This window comes from Equus asinus, chromosome 6 (genome assembly GCF_041296235.1).
Source record: "Equus asinus isolate D_3611 breed Donkey chromosome 6, EquAss-T2T_v2, whole genome shotgun sequence".
Taxonomy (NCBI): Eukaryota; Metazoa; Chordata; class Mammalia; order Perissodactyla; family Equidae; genus Equus; species Equus asinus.
The window spans coordinates 80,529,426-80,547,435 of record NC_091795.1 but is presented as its reverse complement, the minus strand read 5'-3'; the positions used below and the strand labels follow the sequence as shown (position 1 = coordinate 80,547,435).

At 46.3% G+C, this 18,010-nt stretch overlaps 1 protein-coding gene across 2 annotated transcripts in view; it reads left to right on the top strand.

Moving 5' to 3' along the window:
- The window catches only part of DPYSL5 (dihydropyrimidinase like 5), a 91,588-nt gene that overhangs the window by 26,096 nt on the left and 47,482 nt on the right, over positions 1–18,010 (top strand). The window contains exons 2-3 of one of the 2 annotated variants that reach the window (XM_070512419.1): positions 1,792–1,874; positions 14,745–15,009. In XM_070512419.1, coding sequence (XP_070368520.1) covers positions 14,749–15,009 — 261 coding nt within the window. In that variant the 5' untranslated portion in view covers positions 1,792–1,874; positions 14,745–14,748. The remainder of the gene's footprint in view (positions 1–1,791; positions 1,875–14,744; positions 15,010–18,010) is intronic. The other variant, XM_014850319.3, reaches the window with a different exon arrangement.

Sequence of the window (18,010 nt, the reverse complement as noted above, 5' to 3'; positions counted from 1 at the left end):
ATGTAGATTTTCGGATTTCCTTCTGGTAAGATTGTACCAGTTTGAACTCCTACTAACAGTGTGTGCTTTTCTCACCAGCTCTAGGCTTTGTTCTCTTTTTTCTGTGCCATTGCAATAGGTAAAAAATGTCATTTCATTGTTTTCATTTGCATTTCGCTGGTTATTAATAAAGATGAGCATCTTTTCATTTACTTATTAGCTATTTGTGTCCTCATCCCCATGGGTTGCCTATTCATATTCTTTGCCTACTTTTTCTATTGGAGTATTTGTCTTTCTCTTAAGATTTATAAGCTCTCTTACTCATTACAGATAGTAATTCTTGGTTATATGTTGCAAACATGTCATAACCAGTTTTTATTGGTCTTCCTTAAAAGTCGTTTGTGGTATCTTTTGCCGTATCACAGTTTTTCACTGTTATATAGTCACATGTAAATCAGTTATCTTTTATGGTTTCTGGCTTTGGATTATGCTAAGAAAACCTTAACTCACCCAGAATTTATAAACACATCTTCGTATGTTTTCTTCTAGTACTTTATACTCTTATTTTTTATGTGAAATCTAATGATGTCACTTCGTTGCTTGCGGTAGTAGCAACCCTTCCCGCCACACCCAGCTGGTCCATCCTCCCGGCATGTCCAGCCAGGCCTGGGGGATTTGGCCCCTGTCTCCTCTCCAGCCTCGTACATCAAATGCACCAGCCATCCCGAATGCACCGAGGTAGATCGCACTGATCCACTGCAGTCTGGATGCCCCTGTTGGGCTCCCCAACCCCCGCCCGTGAACTCCTGAGCAACCATCAAGGCTCATCCAGGGCGCATCCTCTGAGAAGCAGCCCTCTATCCCAGTCAGTGTTAAGCGCTTCTGCCCCTCCGGGTACTGACACAGCCCTTCTCTTAATTCATATTGAAATTTTTGTTTATGCGTTTCTTTCCACTGTGAACTTGTGAGCTCCTTTTGAGCTCCTCTGGGAGTTAGTGCAGCATCAGGCACTTAGCTTAGTACCATGTAGTCAGCGCTAAACCTGCCTCTGTAATCCAGTTTGCATCTTAGCAAGCTCATTACACTAATGGCGTGGAAGCCGCAAGACCAGTTAGAAGTATCCAGCGAATGGTGATGTCATAGTCCAGCTAGATGGTAAGGGCCTGAACTGAGGCAGTGGGTTTGGAGAAAAGAAGACAGATATGCAACAGATTTAGGCAGAACAGACAGTGCTTGAGTACGGTGCTGTGTTTGAAACATCTCCTAAATGTTCAACCCAGAAATAAATCAGAATGTTAGCCCATTATTATAGTCCCGACCTTTTGATTCTGGTATTATCTGGTGGTTACAATTACCTCTACTCCTATTCCTTTCCATAAAACTCTGTGACCTTGGCTAGTCATCACCTCCAGTCATCATCTGTCAAGTGGAAATAGCTTGTCACTTCCAAGGACGGTTGTGAGATTGTTTCAGTTGAATGCCATGTGTAAGATCCTTCATGGCCCCTGACACATGCTGCACTCAGTGAGTGTCAGTTCTCTGGTCTCCTTTCCCTCCTTACTTTGCCATCTTCTGACAGATCTGAAGGATTCCTAGAGAGAGAAGCTGAAATCAGCTTTTATTGGGTTTCCACTAGTCACAGGCGTGCCCTGGACAGCTGGTCTCCATCTGTCTGCACCAGCTCTCCGCTCTGCTCTGTTCGTCCATCCTGCCGTTCTTGCTGTCGTCCCCAGTCTGTTTTCCTTTTCCTCCAGAGAACCTCCCAGCATTCAATCCTTTCTCAGGTCTGCTCCTGCCTTTTCTGTTCCACAGGCACTACCTAATTATCCCACGACCTCCTCAAGCCTGGATTACTGCAGTCACTATTCTCTCAGTCTCCACTCAACCTGTGCCAGGTAAAGAAGCGGGAAGACCAGTCTCCAAATCATGTTTTGTCCCCGACCTTACTCAGGATCCCTCTCCGAATGCTCCTGGTGTCCTGTGCTCCGTGGGTCACATTTAGAGACTCTTCCTCTGCCTGCCTTGACTTCACCCCCTGGCTCTCCAAGCTGCTTCCTCATCCCTGTCTAATCCCTCCGCCCCAAGGCAGTTCGTCTGCTTGCGATGCCATCCCTACTTACTTACTTCTGCCTCTTATCTCTTCTTTGTCCCAGAGGATGCCTGCTTTGTTCCTCTGCCCCAGGCTTTGCACCAAACACCCTCACAACCAGCACAGAACTCTCTTTTGTGAAGCCTCCCTGCCCATCGCTAGTAGCCCCTTACTGTGGCTGACACTTTGTACATGCAGAGTGCTTTCACAGCGCTATCTCCTTTGATCGATCCTTGTTCCTTCCTTCAACCTATATTTAATGAGTTTGCTCTGCATGCCAAGCCCTTAGAAGGATAAAATAAGGCACAGGCTTTGCTCTCAGGGAGCTCCAGTCTAATACCTATGAATTCCAACCACAGTTTCTTCAGCCATAAAATGAGGATAATAAGGCCTAATTACTTCGCAGGGCTATCGTAAGATTTATGTGAAATTGTCTGTGAGGCTGACACATAAAGAGCTTAATGGCAGTGATGTGCTGATGGTGTTGATGCCCACTTTACAGCTGAGAAGACAGGCTTGGAACAGTTAAGGGTGTGCCCCAGTCACACAGCCAGAGGGCCACAGCCAAGTTCTGTGCTTGTGGCCCTGCCCCACCCCATCGCCCACTCCATTCCTCCTCATCCTCACCCATGCATCCTTTGCATCCTCACTCGCTCCCATTCGACTCTCAAAAACAGATGTCTGAAATGCAGGCACGATTGGGCCCTAGACGAGGGACATTGGTCATTTTCACCCCTAGTCCTTTCTGTAAGCCTCCTGAGAGTGCCCATTTGGCCTGCCACTCTTGGTGGGCACAGGGCTTCCCACATGTGCCCAGCTGTCTCACCTGTGTGAGTTTGTCCCCAGCAAGGTGATGATTAAGCTCATGGTGGCTCACCCGCCTTGCTGCCCATCTCCCCATAGTTGGGTTCCGTTTGTCCTATATTTGTGCTAGCACTGATGAGATTTGCTTCTGAGGCTCCAAGAATTCTGGATTGGGGTAAAAATATTTGTTTGCCTCAGTGATGGAGATGAGCCAGGCCCACGAGAAGGCAGCTGTCAGACGCAGGCAGGGGATGGGGGACGCCATTGATCGGGCGGAAGCATTATAATGTGTCGAGTCAATGGCAGGTAAAGGCATTGCATTTGGGAGAGAGAGCTGGAAAGACATTTTAAGCACAAGATGAAATATCTGTTACCTCTCTGAAAGAGGCTTCTATCACAGAGAAAAAAGCTTGTGCCCTTCTGAAATCTATTTCAGAGTTGAAGTAAGGGAGGAGATTGGTTTGCTCTCAAGCCCAGTCCTTTTAGGAAACCTTCCCAGAAGGTGGCAGGATGACAGCAAGACTGCCTGAAAAGAAGAGGAAAAGTTTTTCACCTTATTTCACTTTTCTTCAAACAGCATGTGGTTTAAATTACCATATTTATTCTTCCTTATAAAATCAATATAATATTATATAGAAAGTGTGAAAAATTAGAGGGGGAAAATCACCTATAACCCCATAAGACAAACCTTGTTTATTTCATCTGGTCTGTTTTGTGCGTGTGTATTTTTACATGGTTGTAATAATACCTGACATATCATTTTTGTACATTGGCATGAGGTTTGTTTTTTTAAAATGTTTTATGAGATACATACAGAGGAGCAGAAAATATATGTACAATTTAAAAGAACAATTTAAAGCAAACACCCGAGTAACTCCCACCCAGGTAAAAGCCTAGAGTATTTGCAGCTCTTAAGGAGATTCTCCCACCCTCTGCCCCTCCCCAAACATAGCGCCCCCCCCTCCCCTGGAGATAACCACCATCCTGATTTGTCTGATCATCATTTTCTTGGTTTTTTTTCATGGTTCCACCACTATATGCCTAAACACTATAATTCACTTTTACCTGTTTTGAACGTTATATAAATGGAATCATACCGTATTTACTATTTTGTGTCTTGCTTCTTTCCCTCAGGTATTGTTTGCGAGATGTTGTATGTGGCTGTAGTTAGTTCATACTAATTTTCAATTTAAAAGAGAAAAAAAGTAGAAGTTTTGTATTTCCCCTCAATTTTTATCCCAAATCTAGACTTTCTCAGGTAGCCCAAGTTTGTGATACTTTTATAGTTAGGAAAACTCATTCTCTTCCTTGTTGGTGACTTTCCCCGCCCGCCACCTGAGCATGCCTGTCTCCGACCGGGGAGAGTCTTGGCCCTCCCTTTCTGGCAGTGGGCGCTGACCCCCTCCACCCTTTGGCTGGTGTTCTAGGAAGCAGCCACTCTGGGCTGCTGGAGGCCCTCGAGCTGCAGCTGCCGTTCTTCCAAGGGAGCTGATGGAATTATTTCTGGGGCCTGGAGACAGCTGGCGAGAGCGTGGAAAGCACAGCAGGGCCAAGGAATCTGCCAGAAGCTTGGCCACGGGGAGGATTGTGGTGGTGATGGTGATTCTACTGGTCACAAAAAGCCTGGTGTTCTCTGGCTGAAGCCTCAGTGAGGAGCAGGAATTCTTGTCCCCAATGCACGCATGCCTCCCTCTGCTCCTCTTCCCGGGCTCTGGAGGAGCCGGGCTCATGGAAGGGGGATTTACTCCTATTTGTGGTATTTGCTGGTGCTCGGCCTCCCCAAGCCTCAAATGAAAAGCCTCCTGACCTCAGTAAGTGAGCACTTAGGAGCTCGGTTTCTGCCCAGATGCCCAAGACATGCATGCATGGGCTAGGATGCCCACGTAGGCACATGCCTGCGTCAACACGCAGGGAAGCCTGTCCTGTCCCCACGACACACACGCTCGCACGCACTCTCCTATTTGCCTTCCGACAACTGCCCTGTCGCTCTCATAGCTAATCTTGTTGAACAGGTGGTCTGCAGCTCCGTTTCTTACCACCCTCTCACAGCTAATCCTTTGGAATTTCGCTTTTGCCCTCTGCACTGATGGTGCTCGCTCATTAAGCCCAGCCACACTGGGCCAGGCCAGGTCAGATGAACCTGCGGGATTAAAACCTCTTACTTGATCTTAGCCTGTTAAGGACTCAGCCCTGTTGGATTTATATATGCCTTCCCAGAAGCCAGGCCCTCCTCTTGGGCTCCACTTGGAGCAGCTCCTTTGTCCTGAACTTGTTTTTTGCGCTTTCTCCGGAACGGGCCCTTGTCCACATTCACACCAGTCACAAGGATAGATTGGGGCCATTTTTGCCTCCCTTTCCTCTTACTCCCCTGAAGAGGAGGCCCTGGTGCTGACCCTCATCTGTAGTCTTGCCCTTTCTTGACCTACCTGGCCCTGTTCCACCTTCTCTACTGAGTGATGACAAAGGTAATGACAGTATTCCAGATGCAGATGCTTCATGGTTTTGTACAAGTGGTCCCCAGTTACAAGCACTGTGGGGCAGCTCCCGCTCAAAATGACCCCTGCCACCAATAGGCTTGATCCTACCCAGCCCTGGGTTAATGGAACGGGGCCTGTGGGGCAGTGGAGGCCTCCCGACTAGCCAATAGGTGCAGAAATGGTTTATGGCTACCAGAGGAGGGATCCACTGATTCAGGGTGGGTGTACCATCGTCCACAGCCTCTCTGCCCTCCATGTACTACGCCTCGGCCTGACCGGCCCTTCTTCCTGTCCAGGTCCCTGGTCTCCAGGTCCCCAGTGGTCCCTAGAGACGCCTGAGACCCGGATGAAAGATAGAGGACCTGCCCTTTTACCTTACCCCGTTCCTCTCCCCACGCCTGGGCTCTACTTCCAGAATCCCTCAAAACATCTTACACAAAACTCCCAGGTGACCAAAATCAGGCCCACCACTCAGACCATTCTCCAGGATGCTGACACTGGCCTGGGTCGGAGGGGAATCTAGGAAGAGTCCCGGGTTTTGGGGTGGGTGATTAGGGATGGTGTAGTTGGTCTGGGACGGTTGACCATTCCCATGGAATGGTCCACCTGGCATTTGGGTAATGTTAAAATGCCCTCACTCCCTCATTATTAGCATAGAATAGGTTCTCAGGTTCCTGCTTACCTGGGAAAGCAGAGAACTGGGTGGTGAAGAGATCAGGCAGAGGACAGAGGAAGTGTGATTATGGGATGTAGGGAGAGGTGGTCATGGGGTAGGAACAGCCGTGATCTTGCCTTTTTTTTTTTTTTACTTGTTGCCTAATGGTTGTTAGTCATTAGTTCATACAAATTGACTAGAGAAGTGGTTATGTCTGAAGGGGGATGTGGGATGGGACAAAAGATGTGCGGGGACTTCATCAGTAATGACAATGGTGAGTTTACAGGTGTTTGTGTCATTTTACTTTACACCTTACATATATGTTATAAATATTACTTTAAATCTACTCAAGAGTTGATAAAACCAATTAAGAATTAATTATAAAATTATACTGTGCTTTAATATTAGTTAGGAATTGTTTAGTGCTTTACTACTTAGAAAGCAATTTTTTTTTTAGGAAGATTAGCCCTGAGCTAACTGCTGCCAGTCCTCCTGTTTTTGCTGAGAAAGACTGGCCCTGAGCTAACATCCATGCCCATCTTCCTCTACTTTAACTGTGGGACGCCTGCCACAGCATGGCGTGCCAAGCGGTGCCATGTCCGCACCTGGGATCCGAACCGGCAAACCCCGGGCCGCCGAAGCAGAACGTGCGAACTTAACCGCTGCGCCATCGGGCTGTCCCCTGAAAGCAGTTTTTTTAAAAATTAAATTTATTGACTTGAACCCTTAGCTACTGCTTACTCACCTCAAACTTCCCTTTTTGGCTTTTGTGTTCTTTTGAACCTTTACCTTTAATTTGTTCTCATTTTTCAACTCAAAGAGATTCCCTTTCCAGAATCATCCCAGGACAGGACTCTGTAAGTGTGGGCACCCCTACTCCATTTAGGGATGGCTCTCCCATCGTTTTGTTTCTCTTTCGTGTGTGCTGATCAGAAGAAAAATAGCTGCATGTTTTCATTTTATTTTCCACACTCCTGCTATATATTGCCTTTGGATCCTTTAGCAAATGTTATTTGCTTGGAGCAAGGGAAGAGCCACGTCATCCAGTGTGTCCCCAGTGACCTGCACTGGCTTCACCTGCCCCACCTGTTACCGCCCTGGGCTGCCGTTTGGGTTGGCTTAAATGGCACAGATCCTTCATGTCACAGGGCAATTGTGTAGCTCTCGTCCTGCATTGACCAATTATCTGTAAAATCACACATTTTTCTGTGGATTCTACCAAAAGAGGAAATGTGAGTCTTAAACCAATACCTATCAAGTTAGTTTTAAGGTCTTTATGCAAGAAGGGTCCCCTTTGCACCAAGAAGGGCCCTCCCATGTGTCTGTACTGAGCCCCCGAGTCCCTCGGCATCCTCCAGCTGAGCTGCTGGCAGGAGGCAGCTGTGCAGGACAGACTGTGCATGCTCTCCTTGTCTCACACCTCCCTGCAGGCACAGGGGAACTGGGGAAGGTGATGACAGAAGCAGGCAATTCCAAGACACAGTGTTGGGGTTGGCATTTCCTTGGCAGGACTAATGCTGTGCATCTTCTAGGAGTGTAGGGGGTGTGCATTTCATGAACAAGAAGCAGCAGCTGCCATAACCTTGACTGCCCACTCGGCAAGATGCCACCTGTGCAGTTCTGCATTGGAACTGCTCCACAGCAGTAAAAAAGACAGGAGGGTGGGCGGTGTAGGAAATTTTCTGTTATCCAGCAAGACAGTTACTGGATAGTGGGTAGCAATAATTGTTACTATTTTAAACATGAAGGGGATTCTCATGAAAGACTGAACTCCCAGGTTATAGTGTTGGGACCCCCTCCCACACCCAGAAGTCCCCGTTTCTCCAGCTTGCACATCACCTTAGTTCTAACCCATCACTGGTTCAGGAACATAAGGAATCCATGCCACAGAATCAGGAAGCTGGGGGGCACAAGCTGTGTACAACTGGGTAAATCTTGGCATATCAAAGATAGCCACCATCTTGCTGTGGAAGGCATCGTCGCTTCTCTGAATAAATTGTAGAATTCTTAAGATCCCCATATTTGCAGCATAACAGTACTCCGTTAATCCTGGACTGATTCCCTTCGATTCAAGGTCACTGTTGGTCAAGTCCGGGGACTGGAGGGAAAGTCAGGGTAGACTTGATGAATCTATGCAGCTCTAGAATTATTCTTTCTAACAACATTTAACTATCTGGCACTTTTTTGCATTTCTGCCTGGGAGGACAGACATGTGGTTTGACTTCTTCCATCTGCATTGACAAAATAGCTAATCAAAGTTCTTGGTTAAACAAATGGGAATCTGGGCTACAGCCAGAAGTCTTCAGAGGAGGTGACGTTTATTTTAAGGCCCTGTTGTTACTTAATGGTGATTTGATTATAATGTTCATTTTGTCTAATGTAGTATCTTAGTCACCTTAGGCTGCTGTAATAACAATACCGTAGACTGAGTGTCTTTAACAACAAAAATTTATTCCTCATAGTTCTGAAGGCTGAGAAGTCTAGGATCAAGATGCTGACCTGTTCACCTCCTGGTGAGGACTGTCTTCCTGGCTTGCAGACAGCTGCCTTCTTTCTCTGTCTTCACACGGCAGAGAGAGAGAGAGATCTCTCGTGTCTCTTCTTTTCTTTTGAAGTATAGTTGACGTACAATATTATATTTGTTTCAGGTGTACAGCATAGTGATTTGGCACTTATTTACATTACAAAATGATCACCCTGATAAGACTAGTTACCATCTCTCACCTTCCAAAGGTATTACAATGTAGTCGTCTATCTTCCCGATGCTGTATATTACATGCCCATCACTTCCTTATTTTATGGCTGGAAGTTTGTACCTCTATCCCCTTCACCTATTTCACCCTTCTCCCTACCCGCCTCCCCTCTGGCAACTACCAGTTTGTTCTCTGTATCTGTGAGTCTGTTTCTGTTTTGTTTTGTTTCATTTGTTCATTAGTTTTGGTTTGTTTAGATTCCACACAAAAGTGAAATCACACATTCTTCTTTCTCTGTTTAGCTTATTTCTCTCAGCATAATACCCTCTAGATCCATCCATTCTCGTGTCTCTTCTTGTGAGGGCACTAATCCCATTTATGAGCGCTCCACTCTCATAACCTAATTACCTCCCAAAGGCCCCACCTCCCTATACCATCACACTGGAATTAGGACTTCAACATATGAATTTTGGAGGAATGCAAACAATCTATAGCATTTAGTAAGCCAGTGGGCCAGTTATTGGCTCTGTGTACACAGTTATTGTATTTTAGAATAAAATGGGTGACCTGAAGCATCATAAATTAGTAAAACTGATACTGGCCTTCTCTAGACCAGGATCACTACAAGAATGTCCTCTGAACATGCTGCCCCCACCAGAGCAGGGGGAAAGACAGCCAGTGGCATTTGTCGTGCTTAAGCGTGTGTATTTCAACAATTGTGCTCAAATCTCTTCCCTTTTGAGGGACTCTCCTAAGAGGCCCAATATATTTTGCCTGCTCATCCACCCCCCTCACTCCATCATGTCCACACATTCATACACACACAGACAGCAGGCTTGCTGTAGAAAAAGATGCTAGTAACATCTTTCCTTTGTTTATTTTAGCAAAGACTAGCAGGGGAAGTGTAGGAATGACATGCTAATGAGGTTACTGGGGGAGGTGAGAAGCATAATGAATGTCGACCATCAGCAGTGAGGGGGGACAAGGAAGGACGGGGAGAATTTAGAAATGTAGAGAGATGTGGGGAGGATACTGGTGTAAGAAGACATTCCTACAGTCACCAAACAGCTAGTCTCACCAATTCACAGCTCTGGTGCATGGTGAGAGATACCCAGTTTAAACCAATCCCTAAGTTAGTTTTAAAGTTTTTAGGGAAGAAGTGTCCCCTTTACACTTTAGTTACTTAGCAGTGCAATTATTTGTGTCTCTTGCCGCTAGAGTGAACTTCTTGAGAGCAAGGCCCTCGTTTTCTTTAGAGTTGTCTCCAGTTTGACGCGGAAAGGAGCGAAGTTACAGAATACTTCACACAAATCTTCATTTTAAAAAGATATTCTCCAACGGTGGTTACCAGGGAAAAGGGGGGGTGGGGGGAGGGCACAAAGAGGGAAGTGGTGTAAAACTCCAACACTCATTCGTGATAAAAACTCTCAGCAAACTAGGAATAGGGAGGAACTTCCTTAACTTGACGAAAAAACATCTACAAAAGGCCTACAGCTAGGAGGATTGACAGCATATCACGGTGGAGTGAGCGCTTCCCTTAGACTCTCCCCCCCAAGATACTATGAAAAGTATACAATTACTTTTAAGTTAGTTACTTTTAAGTTAAGTTAGTCACAACATGACTAACAAAAATGTACAACTGAAATCTCACAAGGTTGTAAACTATCATAACATTAATAAAAAAAAAAAAAAAAGATATTCTCCAAAAGTACCACAGGCAGGAAGTGTGTTAAGCAACTGTGCTATATTGTCCGAACACTGCAGTGCAGGCCTAGTGTTCTGAGGCCGTGGTAACCCTGGAAGGCTGGGCCTGCAGGCTGTTCTGATGACAGCAGCCCCTACTCTGAAGCTGGAAGTCTGCCAGAAGGTCGGGATGGAGCGCACAGCATGCACTGAAGTGGCTCTACCAGGCAGTTTACGATCCGGGGTCTGGGTCACTCCCCTTCCATATGGGCAGTATGGTTCATGGCTAAGAGTGTAGGCTCTTCTATTAGTCTGCTCAGACCGCCATAACAAAATGACAGACGGGGTAGCTTAAACAACAGAAATTTATTTTCTCACACTTCTGGAAGATAGAAGTCCGAGGTCAGGGTGCCAGCATGGTTGGTTTCTGGTCCGAACTCTCGTCCTGGCTGGTAGCTGGCTGCCACCGTGTCCTCACATGGCCGTTTTTCTGTGCTTACACATAGCACTGGATTGGGGGGGCCGGAAGCGAGCCATCTGGCGTCTCTTCTTAGAAGGACACTAATCCTATGGGATCAGGGCCCCACCCTTACGAGTTCATTTAACCTTCCTTAGAGGCCCCATCTCCAAATACAGCCGCACTGGAGGTTAGGGCTTTAGCACAGGAATTTTAGGAGGACACAAGCATTCAGTCTATAACAGCTCTAGATAACTATCTGGCTTTCAGTCCCTACTGTGTTACAAACTAGCTCTGTGACCTTGAGGAAGTTCCTTTAACTTTCCTAAGCCTCAGCCATTTCGTGGTAAAAATGGGGGCAATAATGGTACCTGTCTCGGCATTGTAAGGATCAATCAAGATCACTTATATGGCGGGCTTGGTGAAAGGCCCTGCGTATATAGGTGTCACTGATTGTTAACGTTAGTACCAGGGTTCTCTAAGCTCTGAGAATGAGTGCTGTCTGAGGTAGTCCTGGGAGTCCAGTCTGGCCTGGATTCCAGGACTAGCCCAGGCCTGTGTGAATGGGATGCCCAGACCAGAAGAGTTCCAGGACTCCCCAGTAATACTCAGGGGAGCCCAGCCTCTTCAGAGCCAGGTTAGCCTTTAGAGATTCCCAACACAGAAGTGGAAAAAGACAGATTGAGTCGTGGAGGCAGCCCAGGGGTTCTAGAGAAGGGACGAGTCTTATAGCAGCTCCATCGCCGCCTCCCTCGTTCATCTCCTCCCAGAAAGGATGCAGAGGTAGGAGCTGAGCCTGCTGGACCTGAATGGAGAGTCACAGGGAATTCCTTCTGGCTTCTTTTTAGCTTAAAAAAAAAGCTTTTTAACATAACTTTTCAGATTGTAAAAGGCAATACAAGTTTATTGTATATAGTTTGAAAATAGAGAAAACTATGAAGACCATAAAAATCACCTGTAACTCTTCTGCCCAGAGTTAATTCTGATAACCTTTCCTTTAGGTCAGACAGACCTGGATATGAAGCCCATCCTTCCTGTGGAGTTTTGTGGTCTTTAATGTGCTACCTGTTCTTTCAAAACCTCTCTTCATCTTAAAATAGATCTAACGTTCTTGCCTTCTTCTTTCTTCTCAGGGTTTCTGTGTGGGTTAAATGCATGTGAAGTGCCAGGCACTGGGTGTTAGCTGTTGCTCTTTTTCTATTGAAGAAGATGCCCATGGCTTTGATTCCAGCATGAAAGCTCAGACAAGAATCCCCAGTAAATCATTATCACAGCACCCTTCCAGGTTCTCCACCCTCCAGGTGTGTGCTATGAGCGTGCATTCTGGATTAATAAGCAAATCAATATTCTCATTTACAATATTGACATAAGGACTATGCAGCAATTTCCTACCATAATAAATATTCCTATTTTTCCTCTTAAAGCTGCTTTAAAAAGTGAGGATTATGTATTTGCACAGAGGATTAGGTGTGTGTCTTCTTTCAGCAACTCCTACCCCCAACACCATCTCCTTCTTCTCACGCAAACTGAGAACGTGCATCTCTCCTTTCAGGTCGCATCTGGCGTTGGCTTTGTAATAAGAGAATGCATCTCTCAGGCTTTCTGGGCCTCCTTGGGCCAGAGCAGCTACGTCCATCACCTGAGAACCAAACTCATTTCCTGAATACTGTGTATTAAATTAAAACTCCAGTTTTCAGATTTTAGGACAAAAGATCTCAGACATGTTCTGCTTCAGACAATAGGCTTGTGGCTGTAACGGTCCCTGCCTTCCCGTCTCTCCAACCTGACTCCTCCCCACTGCCTCTCTGCCCAGTGCCTTCCACACGGAGAGGGGCCCCTCCTCCCCAGAGGTTGGAATGATACCTGGCAGGGAGCAGATGTTCATGGGGAACAGCTGTCGCTGTATAAGGGAACAGGGCTCACTCCCAGCCACCTGTCTGTTTCCCAGCATCGCCCCCAGCAGCAGCCCCCAAAGGGCCAGCCTCTCCTAACAGCAGGAGAACCTGGCAGTTGAGTCTGAATAGACACTGTACACTTTCTTAGTGTTCAGACTCCAGGCACTCCAGCCTGGCTAACTTGGCAAAAGAACGAGCCAACTGCTTACCAACTGTGTCTAGGAGAGCAGGCTAAGCTCTCCAGATATCTGACTTCTTTCCTTATAAGAGGTACTCCTTCAGCAGATTCCGAGGCCTTTTCATCCTGGGACACGGCCTTCCTGTAACTTGCCTCGTGGCAGGCAAAATGAAATGACAAGGACGAGGGAAATTTGCTGCCCTTTGCTCTGTTCACAGTGATTTGCTATATTGGAAAAGGGACAAAAGTTGAGCATTATCCTGGACATAGAGTTGCCAGATATCCCAGAAAACAAATATGGAATTGGCCTAACACTCATTACTTTAAACCATTTTGATTGTGTTAGAGTGCGACAAGTAGATGAGGCCATTCATTCATTTACTCACCAGTTTTGAGTATCCTGTACTGGATGCTTGGGGTGAGGAGGGGACAGAAACGGAGATCATTGATTACGCTTTTGCCTTTGAGGACCCTAGTCCAGAGGTGGAGATAGACTCCGCTCTTTCCTTAGAGTCCTGGCTAGAACTCCCTTTGTTGAATAGCAGTAGTAAGAGTGGACATTCCTGCCTTGTTCCCAATCATAGGAGGAAAGCATTCAATCCTTAATCATTAAGTCTGATGTTAGCTGTAGGTTTTTGTAGATGTCCTTTATCAAGTTGAGGAAGTTAATTTCTATTCCTACTTTTCTGAGAGTTTTTATCATGAATGGATGTTGAATTTTGTCAAGTGCTTTTTCTGCATCAACTGATGTGATTGTGTGACTTTTCTTTTTTAGCCTTTAATATAGTGGATCCCATTGATTGATTTTCAAATATTGAACCAGCTTTGCATCCCTGGAATAAATCCCACTTGCATGGTGTATAATTCTTTTTACCTATTGCTGAATTCTCCTTGCTAATATTTGTTAAGAATTTTTGTATCTATGTTCATGATGGGTATTACTCTAGGTATTTTTTTGTGCTGTCTTTGTCTGGCTTTGGTATTGGGGTAATACTGGCTTCATAAAATGAGTCGGGAAGTTTTCTTTCTTTTCTAATTTCTGGAAGAGATTGGCATTAATCCTTCTCAAAACATATGGTAGAGTTCTCTAGCTTTTAAAAATATTGATTCTGGAGACCCAATCTGGACCAAATAAAGCTGAATCTCTGGGGGGTGGGGCTTGAGCATAGATACTTTACAAAAGCTCCTCAGATGAGCTTCTTAACGTGCAGCCAGCTGTGGAGCTTCAGTGTGCAAGTGGACTTCTCAGGGCAAACACTGGATGGTGGACTGAGCAGAATCCATCTGAGGAATGACATGAATTAAGCAGCTGTGAGACCTCGAGAATTTGGCTCTCTGAGATGTGCACCAGGAGCCTCTGCTATCTTCAGGACCATGTGGTATACTTGGGACATTGGTCATACAAAGCATCTCAGTTTGACTTGGCTACTTAATAGCCATAAATTCCTTACTTAGCAGTTTCAGCTTTCTCATCTGTAAAATGCCACCCTTAGGGTTATTTCGGGAATAAAATGAGACTGTAGATATAAAAATGCTTCAGAACCCACACAACGTTTCCAGAAGGTAGAAATTGGTTTGTTTGGGCCCCAGCTTCACCCTTACTGCCACTAAGTCAGGATTCTGAGTAAGTCCCGCTGTAAAGTCAGTGGGAGGCTTGTGACACCCAGTTGGCTGTAGGACCAGTGCCCTCAGGCTGTGGAGAAACTTCCTCCCCATCCCCGCTCACTTACTCTGCCCATGGAGTTTGGGGGGGCTCTGAGAGGAAGAGGTGGGACCTTGGTTACAGTGAAAAGGGGCTTGACCTTGACTGGTGCCTCCCTCTCACCTTCTGTAGGAACATGCTTGCCAATTCAGCCAGTGTGCGGATTCTCATCAAGGGAGGCAAGGTGGTGAACGATGACTGCACCCACGAGGCTGATGTCTACATTGAGAATGGCATCATCCAGCAGGTGGGCCGTGAGCTCATGATCCCCGGAGGGGCCAAGGTCATTGATGCCACTGGGAAACTGGTGATCCCTGGAGGCATTGACACCAGCACCCACTTCCACCAGACCTTCATGAACGCCACGTGCGTGGACGACTTCTACCACGGGACCAAGGTAATTCTCCTGTTTGCCAAAGATGCTTTCCCCTTTGACCTCTTCTGTTTTTGGGGCTGCTCCAGACCAGATTCACATGAACAGGATGCTCCCACTGTATTGATAAAAGGAAAAGGGTGCTCTCAAGGGGGCTACTGTGATCACTAAAATAGCAAAGTCCAGGCTAGATGTCATAGATTTCCAGGATTATAGAAAAGAAGATATTTAGACCTATTTTGCTGATCACCTCACTTACCTTTGTACCCAGGCCAGGAAGTGACATTGTTTTTAAATTTTTATTTCGTGTAATACAGACCTAGAAGAAGAGAATTAGCTGGTGATTGTTATTGTGCCTGTGTGTGGCAAGGGGTGGGGGTTGATCTGATGGATTTCTTTATGATGACAAGCTAAATTAATTCCCCAAAGATTATGAAAAGTAGATATGCCTCTTCTAGGTGATTTTAATAGCAGAAGTTATGAAGCAGACATAGCTGGCTATCTTCTATTATCTCTTCTAGCTTGTTCATTATTTTTAAGAACAGCTTGAAAAATAGTGGCGGTGAGTCCTCTTTTCAGAGGGAGTTGTCATAGACAATATTTAACAGTCATTGAGCTGCGCCTGAGCTAACGTATGTGCCTGAATGCAGAATACAAAAATTCAGACCTGTGAAACAAATGAAGTAGGAGGAAATTATATTTTGCAAAAAGAGTCGCAAGTGGGTTCTTTTACCCTTCTGCTGTGCTCCAGAACCTCTGTCATTGCTGTCGTCCCTCTGCATTTTAATTATGTGTCACATGCCAGCCTCTCCCTGGACAGCAGACTCTGGGCTCATTAAGGGTAAGGCCTGGCAATATTCTTCTGCTTTCCCAGAGCCTGGCACTGACCTGGAACTAAAGTAGCTACCCAGTAAATGTTTATTGAATAAGTGAGTGAATGGTGCTTATCCATGTGGGTCTCTATACCCAGCTATGCATCAGATTCACCTATGAAGATTTTTTTAAAGGTAGAATTGAATCAGAATCTCAAAGGCCACAAGTACCTGACCCTGCCAGAGCCCCTTGTACTGTCTTATTTACACAGGATGTGGCCTCTAATGCTCCTTGGGTGAAAGGGATCAACCAGCTCCTAGCTCAACGGCTGCGGTCCTGTGTCCTACTTTGGCTGACAGCCTCAAATTCCCAACAGCCTGCACCCTAAAATCCCACCTCTGTTCTACCTGGAGTTCTCAGGATGCCCCTCTCCCATGCTCAGGTATCTCCCCCTCGGATCCATCTTCCTGGGGCCTCAAGTACTCCTGCTGGTAGGTGGTGACTGATGAGGCTCCCCAGAGCCCTGGCTGGGGCGGGCTTTGCTGCAGGGGCAGGCAGGGGCTGACCTTGGCGGGGGGTGGGGGGGGTCACAGTTCTATGGGCCAGCCCAACTCAGGCAGATGGCCCTTAAGGTCTCCCTGAGGATATGCCCCCTTCCCAATCTAGGAGCAGCAGACCAGACCTCTGGAAGACTGAGCTGAGAGGAGTCACGGTAGCCATGGCCCAGCCCGTGCTAAGGCAAGGATGCTCCCAGGCCTAATACTCTGGCATCTGAGGCCATACCTGTCCACTCTAGCCCAACTCATGAAAGAGAGACAGTAGGTGAACCCTCCCTACTTTCTCCTCTGAGAATTCCCCTGGGTCCTGCAGGTGATGCTTCACTGATAACATGGGGAGCCCCATCCTCATAAACTCTGCAGGGTCCTCTTGCAGGGCACCCTAGTGGCAGTCAGGACCTTTCTGAATTGACTGAGCCTATCCAGTTCACTATCCCCACGCACTTGAGCCAGGCCAGGCCAGGCCTGTTTAACTATGGTTATTTTTTTGTGATTTTTATTGAAATATAACATATATAGGCATAAGTGCGCAAATTGTAAGTGCACAGAATTGTCACAACTGAACACACCCTTGTGACCAGCACCCAAATCAAGAAACCAAACATTGGCAGCACCAGAAGCCCCTCCCAGTGACTGCTCCTCACCAAGGACAACCACTATCCTGACTTCTAATACCATAGGTTTTTGAAAAATAACACCTTAATTGAGATATAATTCATACACCATACAGTTCACCTATTTAAAGTGTAGAAGTCGATGGTTTTTAGTATATTCACCACAGATTGGTTTTGATTGTTTACTTTATGTAAGTGAAATCAGGCTCTGTGTACCCTTGTGTTGGCTCCCTTTGCTTCACCTTATTTTTGTGAAATTCATCCACGTTGCACTTCATTCACTTTCGTTGCTTTATAGTATTCCACTCTGTGAGATACTACGTAGGACTTACCCATTCTGCTATCAGTAGACATGTGGGGGCTTCTAGTTTGGGGCTATTAAAAACACTGTTGCTGTGAACGTTCTTGTACATATCTTTTGGCAAACATGCATGCACACATTTCTGTTGGGTGTATTCCTAGGAGTGGAATTCCTGGGTCAGAGGGTGCGTGTGTGTTCAGATTTAGGACATACTGCCAAATCATTTTCCAAACTGGTTAGAATAGTGTATATTCCCAGCAGTAATGTAAGAGAAGCCACAGTATTTACCATCAACACAACTCTGATAACCACACCAGTCCATGCTGGGGTCCATGCTGTACTATGCTCAGGCCTGCACCAAAAGTTGTAGCTTTCTTATTGTTGTCCCCACTTGGGAGAGCTTTAGTCTAGGATTGGATGGCATGCAATCACCACGCTGTGTTCCAGCCTCTTGGAGGACAGTCTTGCCTTCTTTGTCTTATTTTCCACATTGTCATCTGCCCAGGCCTCATTAGCCAGGAGCGAGGGGTTTTCCCCTGGGAGCCTTCAGCTCTTTATAGCCAATGAAACCTCTGCACACGCATCTTTGTGCAAGGTGGTGGGCAACTCTTGATCTTTTCCAGGCTTCTCGTCCATGGGAGCCGCTGCTCCTGGAAAACACAAAAGCACCTTTGTGATTAAAGGCCCAGCTCTCCCAGTTCCTGCAGGTTTCAGCTACCTTAGGTACCCCTAGTCTGTGT